The sequence below is a fragment of the Lithobates pipiens genome, unplaced genomic scaffold (genome assembly GCF_037356315.1).
Source record: "Lithobates pipiens isolate NorthernLeopardFrog02 unplaced genomic scaffold, aLitPip1_a1.2 Scaffold_23, whole genome shotgun sequence".
NCBI classification, from domain to species: domain Eukaryota; kingdom Metazoa; phylum Chordata; class Amphibia; order Anura; family Ranidae; genus Lithobates; species Lithobates pipiens.
Genome location: NW_027507785.1, coordinates 73,502,048 through 73,518,204, shown reverse-complemented (window position 1 = coordinate 73,518,204; position 16,157 = coordinate 73,502,048). Strand labels below are relative to the sequence as shown.

The 16,157-nt window shown below is 42.5% G+C and overlaps 1 protein-coding gene across 3 annotated transcripts in view; it reads right to left on the bottom strand.

Moving 5' to 3' along the window:
- Positions 1-1,117: 1,117 nt before the first annotated feature.
- FRMD4B (FERM domain containing 4B) overlaps positions 1,118-16,157 on the bottom strand; it is a 343,633-nt gene continuing 328,593 nt past the window's right edge. For all 3 annotated transcript variants that reach the window (XM_077451878.1, XM_077451877.1, XM_077451879.1), the window contains exons 17-23: positions 15,151-15,379; positions 14,894-14,950; positions 14,499-14,640; positions 11,432-11,557; positions 8,514-9,313; positions 7,142-7,277; positions 1,118-5,509 (exon numbers count right to left, since the gene is read on the bottom strand). In XM_077451878.1, the coding sequence (XP_077308004.1) occupies positions 5,386-5,509; positions 7,142-7,277; positions 8,514-9,313; positions 11,432-11,557; positions 14,499-14,640; positions 14,894-14,950; positions 15,151-15,379 (1,614 nt within the window). In that variant the 3' untranslated portion in view covers positions 1,118-5,385. The remainder of the gene's footprint in view (positions 5,510-7,141; positions 7,278-8,513; positions 9,314-11,431; positions 11,558-14,498; positions 14,641-14,893; positions 14,951-15,150; positions 15,380-16,157) is intronic.

Sequence of the window (16,157 nt, the reverse complement as noted above, 5' to 3'; positions counted from 1 at the left end):
CGTGGCAGGCTGGGGGGGGGGGGGGGACCTTTAGTCTTCTCCTAAAGGTGGTGTACCTACCCAATGGCTAAAGAGAGGAGCATAGGTTTGGTCCAGTTGCTATCATCAGGAAACACACCCTTAGAAATAAGAAGTAGCTGTAAAATAAATGCTGCAGGAGAGCTGCAGCACTGAGATGCAACAAAGGATGAAAAAAGGTAAAATTTTTATATAAGAAATGGTAATTTGCTTTTATCAAGACCAGGACTTTAGCAAACTAAATGCCATTATTTTAAAGGCCCCTTAATTAATGTCTGTTGTGGTGCATTAAATTCAGTATTTCACCTATTTATGTGCTGCAAATGTACGGCACAGACAAAAAAAATGTCCCTGTAATGCCACCCGGTGTGCATAATTGTGTGTGTGTGTGTGTGTGTGTGTTATTCTACTGCCTCATACACCGCATATTCCGACAACAAATGTGTGACGGAAGGGTTTTGTCAGATAATCTGACAGTCTATATGCTCCATCGGACAATTGTCGGAATTTCCGACAACAAATGTTGGATAGTCATGCTATCAAATTGTCCGACAACAAATGTGTCTTGTCGGATTATCCGATCGTGTGTACACAAATCCGTTGGATTAAAATCCAAAAGTACAAACTGCATGCTCCGAACCAATGCCAACATCAGACAACATTAACAGATGTTGCCCAAAGGGTGGTACTAAAGAGCAGAAAAACCACGTAGTTTCTTAAAAGCTGGCTGAAAAAGTTCTGCCGTCCGTATGCAGAACAAGTTCACGGTCAACGCTCTTCGGACAAAATTCCACGGCTTTGTCCGACGGAAATCTGATCGTGTGTATGAGGCTTAAGGGTGAGTGCATGCGAATCGCACAGCAACGCTCTGCAGTGATTCACATGCAGTTCTGTGCATTGCGATTTCAGCATTTGAATGGGCTGAAATCGTACTACACCGCACTACAGCATGCACTACTTTTAGAAACGCATTGCTGGGACCATGAAAAGTGATCTGAGCATAGATCATTTTTCAGAGCAGTGGCAGTCCTTGTAGCATATGTTACAAAAAGCCAAAGAAAAAAAAAAAAAAAAAACATGAATAGCCACAAGACACAAGTGATGAAATAAGAAAATTTAATATTAATTCAGACCGTATTGTATACATCAAAAAATATTTACCAAAAAAAAAAGTCTACACTCTGGCTTTTTTCACACTTTCTGCTTTCCACCCGTACCTACCACGTGAGGAATTCCTGTTCCAGAAATCGTTCTAAAGCAAATAATAAACAAAGATATTCTTGATACCTGACCAGCAGATTATAACTATTTTATATATATAAAAAAAAAACAAAAAAAAAAAAAATCGAGCTGTACCATCAAATAATCTTTAAAGGCCAACTCACCCCACAGGTAAATGGGACTCACTGGTGTCCACCTGAATCAGAAATATTACTTTAGGATGGACACCGATAAGTCGTCTCACCTGCCAGCTTTTTACATCTCCAAGTCTGACCAGAGGCGGACAGTTTGCAGGAGTTCCTACAAAAATTTAAAATATTGCGATATGATTTTGGTTCATTGAATTTTAATTACAGTACACAGGTGCCTAGACTATGGACATATTGTACTTACATATTCTTAATCAAGCCAGCCATACATGAATGGAAATTCAGCCGGTTCATCAGGGACTGTCCGAGATTCAATCCATGTATGAACGAGCTGATTGATAACCAGACTGTCTCATTGTTTTAAATGTGATTACTGCTGCTAGCAGTAATCATTGTGTTCTGCCAGCTGGGAAGGCTCCCCGTGCCCCCCCCCCTGCTGGCAGAACCCAATAATACTGCAGGAGGGATTCCCCCCCCCCCCCCACATCAACAGCCAGTCGAGTTAACGAAGTGAATTTCCTCCCTACCACCCCTGGTGGAAAGAAAGACAATTCAATCCTCTGTGGGCTGCTTAAGTGATAAAAAAAAAAGCTTTAAAAAATTGACCTCTGTAGCTGCAGGCACTGAAGAAAAATCCATCCTCAACGTTCACAACAGACACTGACATCTCAGATCCTCTCTCGTATTTTCTCTGCCAGCTGCCCAAACCTCAAATTAATATAAACAGTGCGTCTAATCCAGGCCTTCTTAAGCAGACCATACACTAGTAGATTTTTGGATGAACCTTCATACAGTCCCATCCCCTCCTTCTCTACAGTCTAAAAATGTCCCAGGGGACCCCCCCCCTCCCCCTAAAATATTACTAGGACTACAGATCACAGAACATTGGAATGATCAGTAAGCTGTAGAACATTTTAAATGGAAGAATGAAGAAAACTGCATACCGTAATTAGATATTTGATACCCAGATTAATAAAAAAAAAAAAAAAAAATCAATATGCCCCTTCTCTATAGTAGAATAAATGAAAAATATTTACCTGTAAAAAATGTAATAAAAAAAATTGGAAATGATAGTGTCCCCTTGATGGTTGATGACGAATGCCGCCCCCCTCCCCCCCCCCATTGGAGGACAAAAGAGAAAAGCCCCTTTACATCGGTGGTCAGTGTAGACTCCTTATATTGTACGTCAGTGGGAAATTCATGTGGGGGACCAATCTGCCACTGTTTAGGGAACCCCGAGGAACCTTGGTTGAGAAAGCCTGGTCTAAGCGGTTAGAAACTGACTGAAACACCACTTTAGAGTCTCTGTTGTAATGTTTGAGAATGAATTGCTCCACAATACCGAGGTCAGCGATAGCCGCTTTTTTTTTTTTTTATTTTTTTTTTTGTTAAAGGCTTTTACAATTTGTAAAGAAAATAAATACTTTATTTCCAGTATTGTCTGGGCACAGATGCATTGCAAAGCTGGCAATACATTGCTCAGGTTTTTTCATTAAAAAACAGATGATATCCTCATCCACCTCAAATGTGTGAATCCTCCCCGCTGTTTTTGTATTCTGACAGCTGGATTTCACCACCAGCTGAATACACTGATCAGGGCTGCAGCCGATTGGCTGCATGTGCTCATTGAATGCTGGTTTTCCAACAAGACCATTCAGCAGAAGCCGGTCAAAAGACTGGTTTCTGTTGAACAGAGATATGGATGAAAATGTGTCCACCTCCTGCTGAATAGCTGCATGGATATGTATGGCCAGCTTAAAATATGAAAACAATTTTAATGGCCAGTATATAAAAACAATTTTCCAGCTTGAAAATTATTCTCTGCACACAGCTGATTTCCAAGAAGTAGAATCAATATACAATAATCGTATAGCATGAGGGAACTTGGAACTCAACAGAAAACTAGTACTGTTCATAGTCTGAGCCACCAGTGAACTACGACCCTAAAGTATTATGTATCCTATGTAATGCCTATGTACTGTACATGTATCATTGGGCCGATCTGAGAAAATGCACAAGATGATTGAAGGATCAGAGATCCATGCCACGCCACTATGGGTGGGCCACAAAATGTAACAAGTCTTGGTGATTCTGCAACTTATCACACCTGCCCTTCTAATGCAAATATTATTCTGTCCAATGCAAATCAATTATCTCTCAGATATCATTTCAATATCAAAATGCTCATTAAGCATCTTCCAAATCTTTGTCGATTCCTCTGAAAAACTGTCCTGTGTATGGTCACCTACAGACTCCAGTTGGAAGGTTTAGTAGTAGTTGTGCCCCGCTCCTCCCTCACAAGCCCAAAATAAAAGGCGACATCCTCTCATAGCTGGACTCCCCAATGCATTATTTTACAATATGGAGGATCAACCAACCAGAGGTAATCATTGTGAAACCATCCAACTAATGGCATATATGGCCAAAAGTTTGACTTGACCATCACACTTACTCTGTAGGCAAAAGTATTGGAGAACCCTCCGAAATATTGAGTTCCACTGTTTCCAGTGAAGGGTATGGTTCATACTACAGTATATAACACGGTTGTGTACTTTAAACCCTCTGGTAAGAATCTGGAGGAGGCTCTTTTTTGCTCCACCAATACTGTATCCATGTACATAAAGTCAGCTTCATAAAGACCTGGTTTGATCATATTAGTGTGGAGGAACTCTGGCCTACACAGAGCCCTGACCTCAACCCTATTTAATATCAGTGGGGTGATTTGGAATGCCAATTGTGAGCCAGATCTCCTTATGTAAAGTAAATAGTTGACCATACAAAGGCTCTTTTGGCCTAATGGGCAGAAACACTCCAAAAAGGGTGGAGGATGTTATAGCTGAAATGAGGGGCAATTGGATAATAATCCTTTCCCATCACAACCTCCTGGCTCATTAATAGCTTCTAAATGCAAGGAGGTGGAGGCGGGCATTCAGGTCACGCGATTTCTGTGATTGGCTCCCAATCACAAGTAGGCATCAGGAGCTTTCTGGTACCTACCGGAAAACTGTGCTGGGAGCGCTCGCAGCACAGAAATGTTTACAATATATGCAGCCTCTCTCCATTAAAGCCCACCAGGAGAAAGGCCGCATTTATATTCATATGGCCTGTGGGAAGACGTGTATTAACCAAGGGGTTGTAATAGGAAGCCCAATATAAGTGTGATGGTCCATAAACTTAGGGCCATATAGTGAAGCTGCATCACTTGGACAGCTGAGGGAACTATGACCGGGATAACTCATCACTGGAGTCACAGAGATATAAGAAGCTTATTGATTTATTATGGGAGTAACCACATATAACTGAAAGATCATTTTATATAGAGATGGCCTTTCAACCGTGTGGATTATGGAAATATTATATTAAAACATACAATGTAATTAAAAAGTAGGAAAAAATGTATTTACATTCCCATTATTTACAATTTGGGGGTCGTTTCCCCTCATACTAGCTTTTTTTTTTTCTCTTTTTTGTTAAATGGAAGCATTGAATTGGTGGTTGATAAAAAAGGTGGCTTTAAAAAAATTCACCCCCCCGCAACTTTCTTGCTAAAATCCTTCATTTAAAATAACCAATACTGACTTAAACCATTTCAAACCACATGCCCATTCACTGTGACGAGTCCAAAACAACTTTATTTGTTGTTCGTTCTGCTGATCCCAAATCAAAGTTTGTGCTTCTTCTTGACAATAAATCCGCAGAGATTATTTTTGGGCCATCAGGTTCAGATCCACTGAATTTCACAGTTTTAAACGTTTGTCCTGATCACGCACACAGGTCTTCCACAAAGTGCTTTCCATGTTGTACTTATAAAATCCAAGTGCTTGTAAGCCCACAGCCTGTGCCACACCAATAAAAAAAATTCAGTAGGAAGTTGCCCATTTTGTTATGGCAGACCCGTGCCACCTGGGCAGTCAAGGATACCACGATGCACCGGCAAGTCTTACGGTATGGCAATTAGTGCAAGGCACGTGAGGTGAGGAATGAAGAATTGGCCGCTTCATACTAAGGTGCCCGGTTTGGAATCTTCATGCCACATGATGTCTTGGTCGGTGGGCGGGGGGTCGCTGGGTAGAGGCAAGATTTCTGGGTCGTCCAGCTGGGAAGGGTAAGCGACAAAACTCCTGACAATCAAAACAGGAGATAAAATGTTTTAATTGATGACGTTTTTTACAAAAGCAAAAAAAGCACATTTCTGTAAAGTAATTCTAGATATAAAAAGACATATGGAATTTATTGTGCCAAAGATACTAAACATTATTGTTTAAAGGACGCTTTCAGACAAATGTGGTATTTCAGAGGCAGATGGAGTTTTGCAGGCTTAGAGTCCCCCATGGCTTCATCTCTATTACCACTCTTACTATATAAAAAGACCAAAAATTTGGGATTGCTTACATTTACCTTTCATTCAATTACTTAAAAAAAAAAAAAAAATAAAAAAAAAAAACAATCATTGATGGCCACTGGCACATTAAATCCTCCCTTCACCCCATCTTAAAAAAAAATAAATAAATAAAAAAAAAAACACAATCCAACAATCATTGGTGGTAAGGGACACTAACCACAGGGCCTCCCCTTACAGGAAAAATAATCCCATCATCATTGATGGTCAGTAGCAATTTAACGCTTTAAGACCCCCCCCCCCCCCCCCCCCCCCCGCCTTCATCTGCGGATCCTCCTTCCTACTGTGTTTACAAACAAACATTCAGTGCTCCCTTTACTCTCCTTCCTCAATTGTGAATGGGCTGAATGTTTGTAAACATTAGCAGTATTTACACTTGCGATGACTATGATTGGTTCACAGCAATCACAAGGTACAGATCCACTCTGATTGGCTCTGTACATTGTGACAGTGATCTGAGCTGTCCAACATTATCTCAGAACACAGCCATTCATGGAAGCACTGGCCATTTGGAAAGCCATTTATAAATTTTCCCTTCATAAAAATAGAGTCCACCTCCCCTCACCATTTGTTTTTTTACAATACGTGGGGTATTGAGACAGTTAAAATGAGCAGCATTGTAATAGGAGACCCACTATACTTACCCGTCTCTTGAAACGCACTTTTGGGTGTGTGAATATCTGCTCCCTCCACCACACACAGTGGTTCCTCCAGCCAGCTCATGTCACTCTCAGACATACAAGCCAATGGGAGGAACAATTGTTCTACATACATGTTAGAGACTAATTGGACAACTCTTTTTAAGTTTACTTCAGCTCTGTGTAAACTCCTATTACAGAGGTTGCACAAGGGTTCCATTCCTCGCTTCCTGCATTGTATTGGAGTGGTCAGGAAGTGAATGCATAAAATGGGAGGGCGGCAGTAAAGAGAACCTGTTGCTTTTCCCTGTGTGACTTTTTCTTAGTGTCCAACCTCAAAGGTCATGTCATGAGAGGCCAATGACCACCATTAGAGAAACTTGTCTCCAGCAGCAGAATCACCAGTGTGATATGGCCCCCGGGGCAGAATATATACCCCGGAGGAAATGCTGTGTTTCCCCATGAATGGGAAATTACACAGAGCATTTAAATCATTATTTCCAGTATGCAAAGGTTACAAGTTTGAAATGAGAAGAATTTTTCAACATGCTAACAACAATGTCATTCCCATGTCTTCTAAATAAGCGCCTGGTCCACAGAGACAATAGCAGAAGAAAAACACAGAGCGATTGGAGGGGGCACTTTTCAGAATGTTACGGAACAATGCAGTTGGAGAATGCAGCAGCTCGTCAGGTCTGACCACAATCCGAACTCACCTGCTTGGCAGAGGTACGCTGCTGTATGCTGTGGAGTAGCCGGTGTACTGCGAGTGAGATACAGTGTTGTAGTCTGGGTACGCCATTGTGCTGTTATGTGCCCGCCGACTTCCTGAGGGGGTGCTCGTGGAAGACACTGAAATTAAACAATAAAGACTTAATATATTTTTTCACTATTTAAATTTAAGGTAGACCTGTAGCAGAGAAAATATCACAAACTAAGAGCCCTGTAGATAGTAGGTCGTTTTTGCTGTAGGGATGCACTGATACCAGTTTTTTAATACTGATACAGTCATGTGACAGTTTTATTTAAAAAAATTTTTTAGGGCTCATTCACACCATACATGCATGAAAACTGATGGGAAAACCGCACAGATTTCACTTGCAGAGACATCAGTTTCACATCAGTTTTCATGTGTGTCTTGGTGAATTTTTACAGGCATTACACATGTGCGGGCCGGCCGCAGTGCAATGTTAAAAAGAGTCCTATGTGATTTCATTCCAGTTCAGCTGCGATTTCTAATCTCATACACTACAATTCCCATTGGAATTACATCTGAACACAACCGCACCGGACCAGGCATTCAAATCACACTGCAAAGCAGCCTGCACATATGTGAACAGAGTATGAAGATATAGGTTGGTGTATATATATATATATACACATATACACACACACACACACACACACACACACACACACACACACACCACCAGAGCGGGCGAGGGGCAGAGAGAGAGCGCACCAGAGAGCGCTGGGCAGAGAGAGCGCACACCAGAGAGAGAGCGCACACCAGAGAGAGAGCGCACACCAGAGAGAGAGCGCACACCAGAGAGAGAGCGCACACCAGAGAGAGAGCGCACACCAGAGAGAGAGCGCACACCAGAGAGAGAGCGCACACCAGAGAGAGAGCGCACACCAGAGAGAGAGCGCACACCAGATAGAGAGCGCACACCAGATAGAGAGCGCACACCAGATAGAGAGCGCACACCAGATAGAGAGCGCACACCAGATAGAGAGCGCACACCAGATAGAGAGCGCACACCAGAGAGCGAGCGCACACCAGAGAGCGAGCGCACACCAGAGAGAGAGAGAGAATCCTCCAAGGCCACTCTGCTGTTCATAATGAAAAAGGTACCCATACAAATAAAGAATTCAGGATTGTTTTCATGATGCAACTAACCAATATCTGCCCAAAACTAGTCAATGGTTGAATCTTATTATAGTTGCCTGGGAGTGTGGCTTTTTGTGGTTTCCCTATAGACCTCCCTCGGTTTGGCAGAAACCCCCCTAGATAAACGCAGCCCCTCAGCTTGAGCACCACAGTTTTGCTACAACGTTCTATCAGGATAAACATTCATGTCTTCTTACCAGATGAGCAAGATGGTACGCGGACACTGGGAGATGAGGGGACTTGCATAGTAGCATAGCACAGGCTCCTCTGCGAACCCCGCTCCGACTCCACCATTCCTTGCAGTCCATGGGTTTGGTCATTCTGGCCTGAAGCTCGGTGATACCAGCCCCTCAAATGCTCGGCCACAATAGCCTTATGAATGTTCTTGGTGATCTGCTCAGTGGTCTTTGCTGCCGGCTTTTTCCTGGGGAGCCTTAGTGTTGCATATGGGTTTTGAGGCACAAATTGGTCCCCATCATACCTTGCGTCCCTGTAATGATCATACCCGTAATGTGCAGAAGATCGATAAGAAGGATTAACGCTGTACTGTCCCTCTGTATCATTTTCATAAATATATCCCCCATTGTAATAGGGATCGCTATCCAGGTATGCACAATATCCCGTAATATAGTAGCTTGATGATGGCTGGTTCTGGGCTATTTTGTAAACACTGTTGCGAGTGTCCTTGTTTGCCAAATTTGGCATGCTACCCGTGTTGGCCGTTGAGAAGTTCTGCTTTTTGTGCCGCCTCCTATCTCGGGAGCGGTTGTCCAGCGTCTGAGCTGTGTAGCAGTGGTTCTGTTTTGGAGGAGTGCTGTAGTACTCAGAGCTAGACTGGCTGGTGTAAGAGGACCCATCATCTAGGATCTCTGTACTGCTGCTTCGCTGGCTTGTGGTAAGCAAAAATGTGGCGCTTCCATCAATGGAATCAATCAGGGGCGTATGCGACTCCAGACTGCCGCGCCGCTGCCTGCTTTCGTAGCTTAAACCTTCATTTCTAAAGAAAGCAGAAAACAAATCAGGTAAAACACGGTTGACTGATCTCACTTTTCCTGCACAATGAACAGCAGGTGGTTAGCAGTGAACCATTTTGGGTTTTATTTACTCTAAACCAACAATTCTTAACCAGGATTCCAAGAACAGCAATCAAACTCATGAACAGACCTCCAAGCCCTACACCTTGCAAAATTAACTCCTAAAAAAGTGGTAAAATGTCCAGAGCCCAAAGTAGAAAAAATTAAAGACACCACTACTGTGTAAATATGTACTAAAAGAAAATAGTAAAAAATGTATATCTTACTCTTATGCAGCTAACATTTTAAAAAAAAAAAAAAAGAAGAAGAAAATAAAATTTTTAGACGCAAAACATGGGTTAAAAACAATGGCATACCTATTAAAACCCAAATAATTCCCAAAAATGATTTTCCAAAAATTTACTGTATAGCATTGGTCTGCAGCAGTCGCCTTTATCCGGTCCTTGGGGCACCCTTCCTCCCACTAATATAGGACATTATTCTGCCAATTTACAACAATGGGCACCATTTCTCCCACTGACAACAATGGAGAACTATTCTCGCCAATAATTCCAATGACGGGGCACTATATTCCTCCCAATGACACCAGCGATGGGGCACTACGCCTAACACTTTCATCAATGATTGGGCACTATTCCTCCCAATGATACCAACAATGGGGCACTATTCCTCCCCCAATATCAAAATGTGGTGGTTTACTCCCACTGATGCCAGGAAAAGTTCCACTCCTGCTGACCACAGCCTGGCCCCTGTAAAGTCTGAAAGGACAATAAATTGTCCCTTTATTTGGAATGTTTGGAGACCACCGATATATAGTTTACTCCAGTAAGCAGTGTTACTATATATCCTTACTATTCATACATTATATATGTTTGGTACAAGTTTTTTGATACTTTGGTTTATATTGTAGAATGTACCTATATATTTTTTTTTAAGTTCTTTTTGGGGTTTTTAATAGGTAAATTATTTCATAATTTCCTCAGGCGTCAAAAGTTTGAGAAATCTGACAAACAAGTAAAAAAAAAAAAAAAAAACAGCTCAGCTCCCATGAAGTAGTAAGAAATGTTCTTCTTGCGATTTAGGTCTCAAAGATGCTATGGTAAGGGGTAGGCAGCAATACAGTATGGCTCCCACTGATCAAAAAACGAGACAGTCCCGTGCAAATCATTCTGGTTGATTTAAGGCAGTGTTCTCCAAAACTATGTCTCTTTGCTCAAATTTTTACAGCCCTTAGTCGCCCCCACGGTCAGCAACAATGGGGTATAGCTCCTTCCACCAACAATGACAATGGGGTGATATCCCTCCCACTGACACCAATGATGGGGCACTATTCCTCCCATTGACACCAATGATGGGGCACTATTCCTCCCATTGACACCAGTGATACCAACAATGGGCCGCTATTACTCACCCCCCCCCCACCTCAATACTAATTATAGGGCATTGCATACTCCCTCTGGCGGCAGGACATTTTCTACTTTCACTGGTCACAGTGTGGCCCACTAAAGTTTGCAGGACAGTAAACTGGCCCTTTGTTTAGAAAGTTTGGAGACCCCTGGTTTACGGGATCATTCTTTGTACAAGTCTGTCTTAAAATGTATCTCTGGGGGGGGTAGAGGCGCTCCTGTGCCTAGGTTCATCTCCCTCCGTCATTCAAAGGCCAGCCCTTCAATGGGCAGTAGAGTTTGTGACATCTGAGAGGGGAGGAATTAGCTTGTGGCCCCACGTACAGCCTGGGCCCTACAGGGACACAGGAATGAATTTGAAGACTAACACAGTTACAAGCAGAGAACAAAAAGGCATTTCTGCATCATTTAAAACATTTATGACCAGATTGAATTTAATTTATCATATAAGGCCTACATCCAATTAGGTTCTGAATCATTCTAATCAGAAATAATAAGAGCTTAAAATGTTGATTCTGTAGATTGTTGGCCTAAGCCAAGTACCAGATGTCAGCATTTTGTGAATTATGAATGTTCCTGTGATACAGGGCCAATATTGGAATACAGCTGGAGTGGACCAAGCTGCACTAACATTCCTGTCTTGCAGTGCTGGAGAGATACACATCCTGAACTTACTGGAGGTGATTGCTGCTGTAGGCATTTCGTGTTAGTACAGGCGTTGAAGGTATACTCCTTCCCCCGTGAGTCTTCCGCTCAGCTGTTTTGTAGGGGCTGCTGTGCGTTGATGTAGGCTCTCTATGACTATATATGGGAACAAAAAAATTAACACAATATAATATATATTGTAACACAATATAAACAATTTAAAAAAATGATGCTGCGCTCACAGAATCTAGAAGCGGATGCCGTATACAATGCTGTACATTTTACACAGACTGGAACAGGTATTAGAAAACAAGCTGTGTAAGGCTGGGTTCACACATGCTGTGGCTGCAGCTCACAGCTGGGGTCCGGTGCATCCCTGTTCAGATTCAATACTTCATATTCCCACCGCACACATTCCTGGTATAAGCTCTCAAGATGTGGGAGCTGCAGCAACAACCAGCTGGATTACTGGTTCAAGTCACAAAGTAAATATTTGCCAGCACACCAAGAATCGCCCAAAGTGGCGTCCAAACAGGTAGTTTAATGCATGATCACAACAAAAGAGGTGCAACGTTTCAGAGTCATGCAGGACCCCCTCGCCAGGCATGTGAGCCTGACATTCAGGGCCGTCTTTAAGGCAGGGCAAAAGAGGCAGCTGCCCTGGGCCCTGTCATTGTTGTGGGGCCCAAACCAGCTGCCTCATACTTGCCAACTATCCCAGTTTACATTCCCTTGTCCCTTGAAGTTTTAGTCCTGTACTGCTACTAATGCTGCCCAGCTCTGCCCTATTGTGTACAGATGACTCACCTGCAGACCCGTGTTCAAATGTAAATACTGGCATTCGTATGTAAATCGCAGTGGCATGCATATGTAAATAGCTGAGGCCAACTGCATAGATATGTAAATAAAGGCAGCATTCATAGGTATATCATGCTCCCCTGCAGTTAGGAGAAGATGTGCTGTAACCTACAGCAACCACTGAGCTGTATTACTGTACAGCAATCTCTAGCAGCCAATCAACAAGCAGAAATGTGCTGTAACCTCTAGCAACCAGTCAGTAAGCAGTAATGATATGCTGTAACCTCTGGCAACCAATCGCAATCGCTGCCTGATCTGATAGAGTAAACTGATTTTAAGTCTAGCTGCTATTTATTGTATGTCTCAGAGAAGGTGGAGAGCGAAATTGCATGGGGGGAGGGGGGCCCTAAGAAAATTTTTGCCCAGGGGCCAATCAATATTAAAGACGACCCTGCTGACATTACAGGCCTGTAATTGTGTTGTCCCCCCCTATACACTGTAAAGCGCTGCGTAAACTGTTGGCGATATATAAATCGATAATAATTTCAGCTAGCATTCAGAACTTTAGTACAGAGCCAGATTTCTGGCAACTGCACTTTTTTTTGAATGTGATGTAAAATATGTATTCTGTCAAAAGCCATAAACTTAAGTCAATAAAAATACATAAGTAATATATTTGCTTGGCATTCAATATGGAATCAGGGGAAACTCAAATAAGCTACATAAAGGTCTGAGTACGGAACGGTAAGTGATTTATGGAACGCTTGATGAAAAAAGTTTGTTTCCTTTCGTCTTAATGACTTGTACGGTATTTATCTTCACAGTACCACCGATAAACCACAGGGTATAATTTATGATATAGAGGAATACTGCATACTACGCACACTTAGAGCATGTATCATATAATGTCTACACGGCTTCTCCTTTCACATGTGGCCAAATTGATTAACCTTCCAATCATTGTGAACACAGAACAAACCTCCCTTGGTTGCAGGGGCTCGCTTTCCTCCTCAAGCTCTAATGTTATGCCTAAAACAAAGTCTGAACTGGTTGTTACAGAACTAGTGCCCAGTGCCCCAGCAGACACAGACAAAAGGACTTCTCTAGAACATACCAGCCAGATGCAGGTAAGTGCTGACTTGATCTGCTCTCTCCAAACCAGCCGAGTTGTTGAAGTTTTAGATTTCCCTTTATTTGTACAAAAAGGTACAACACATAGGAAATAAGCTAACTCCAGCAACAAAAATGCTGCAGGCTCCCTTGTGGGTATCAAACGGAAAAGGCAATTTGAGCCAAAGAGCTGATTGAAACACATGTATAGGGTTGGATTCACAATGTAATGCAATGTACAGCCTACCCTATGCAGAACTGGAGTTTCAAGTATGGGTGAATGCTGGTGAATCGCCTACTTGGTACTTATGTGTCACAGGCTTCAGCTTGTACAAGAGTAATGGGTGCAGCAAGCTTTTGTGAAGCTCTCTGCAAACTACAAGCAGCTTTGTTGAAATATTTAAAGCATCAATTTCAGTTTGTGGAGCTTCAACGCAGATCTTAATGAGAGTTCTGACTGTCCCTTACTGCCCCAAGCAGGCTCCAGTAAGCTTTAACAACACATTTTTCAAAGACTATTGTATCCTGGAGCCCATCCATTCTCAACCAGAGTTAGATGCATTGCTAGGGTCCCTTCAGAAGTTGCTAGGGCAATTTTTACTGCTTGTTTTATTTTCTGTTGTTATTCTTCATGTAATTTCAAGATTGCCAAACTCTGAGGAAGAGGGCACTACCCTCAAACTGCATATGCCAGCTAAGATTCAGTGGTGGCGTTTTACCAAGCCTGGGAGCACGCATGGTGGATCGAGAAATCGTGGTACTGATGCTTACTCTGATGGGCATAGTAGACTTATTTTGGTTTATTAATAAATATTTTATTAAATAGCTAGGCAGGTGAACCCTCTCTTTTTTGTGTTTCTTGTAGTGTCAAATATGTTAGGTATGCCATATTTACTTTTGAATATCAAACCTGGTACAGTTTAGTTACCACTCTAATGCACAACCAAATGTAAGTATAATGTTTTTTTAGCAGGGGTTCCTCTGGGATAAAGAAGTTGAGAAAGACTGCCTTATGATCTCCAGCAGTAAGATCTCAACTCTACCAACCTGCCTTGGGCACCAGAGGAGGGGAGACTCTATAGAAGGCCAATATCCTACAAACCAGAAAACTGTGAAAACGATTGCAGAAAACAAAAGAACAGCAGCAGTTGTATCCCATATCAAAATAGGACATAGGCTCTTTGTTTACCTTGACATCCTCATATCAGAGAACTGCTCGTTGAGGGAAGACTTTCTAGACAGGCTTCTGTCTCCCAGGGATTTGGGAGGTCGAATTTTAGGAGAATTCTGTAGGGAACAGGACCTCTGCCCTTGCAGATAAAGAGCGTCATCTGTAATTGAGAAAGTACAGTGAAGTCCAAGTTTAACAGATTCCTAACAAACATGCACATTGCTGACCAACAAGACAAAGCCATCTGGAACTCCACTACACAGAAGTAGCCAGCAGAGGGCACTGCAAACCATAGATATCTTTCCGATATTTGCGTTTCACTGTTCTGTATTTGAACTCAACATTTCCAGAAAATGACAAAACCTTGAGGGACAGTTTTTCTTTATAGTGTAAAGTAGTCAGGTAGTACTTACCATCATCAAATGTGGTCGTATCAGATAGGGAACTGCTTTCTGACGGGATGATGTCATCTAGAAAGTTTGGGGAAAAAAAAGGTTTAGCGAGTGGGGCAAGAGGACAAAATGGTCAGCGGATATATTCATAGAAGCTATACAGTATACTATTACATCAAAAAGGGTATACAGTACACTGCTACTGGAATAATGCCTATAAAGCTCTGCTACACCAATAGAAGTTATGTTGTAGCCCCATCATTAGGATGGCACCATACCTTGTATAAGCAGAGATGCCCTCTTGGTCGGGTCCTTCCCGCTCTTCACTCTGTACTCATTGATTGAACTCTCTATGTCCTGTAACCTTTTAATGGAATCGCTGTAGTCCTGCTTCCTTTTCCTTTTGACGTTCTTGCCCAGGTCGGGCTCCATCAGAAGTTTCTTTGTAGCTTCTACCATTTGCTGCTGGATGAGAAATTTGTGCTCCAGATTTTTTAAATCGGAATCCTAAACAAATAAAAAAAATGTAAGACCCTGGATAAAACAGAAGAAGGAAATACTGCAATGTGCAGGATGAAGGATGAAGAATGAAGAAGAGGACACACGGGAAATGTCACTGTGTCACTTCCTGCCTGCAATAGACATCATGATGCAAACCAGACAGATTTATTATCTTTACTTCCATGGGGAAAACCTTTTACAGTTTTAAAGCCGATTGCCAGACAAACCACTAAATACACAGGGAGCCGTTTAAGCATCCAAAAAAGGATGTGCATTCGTGTCCTTCCAGTCCTGAGGTTTAAACAGCTCTGCCACCCAGAACAGTCTGGTCTGCAGGGGAAGAGGCCAGGTGGTTTTTCTGCTGCAGGTCAGTAACTGTTACAGGCCTCCTCCCTACCCCAGTCTGTGATTGGACAGTGAAAGGAGAAGCAGCACATGGAAGAGCTCACCTTACTGTCACTCTGCTCTCTACCCCCCCCCCCCCCCCCCAAGCAGATTGCTCCTTACACTGCAGAACATTTAAATGGCTCATTGTGCTGTCTCTCCTTTGCCCAGTCTTAGCTCTTCTATACAGGGACTGCAAAACTCGAATACTAAGTCAAATTCAGATACCTACATTCCTTGCATTGAAAAAATCTATTTAAGGATGTATTAGTTTTGAAGGGGACTTCCTGTCCTACTTCCTGGTTCCGGCTACAGACCATCTAGGAGACTCCTCCTCTCCCTCTAGGCAGCCCCCCCCTCTCGGCAATCTTCTGGGACGTATGACAGGTCCCAGAAGATT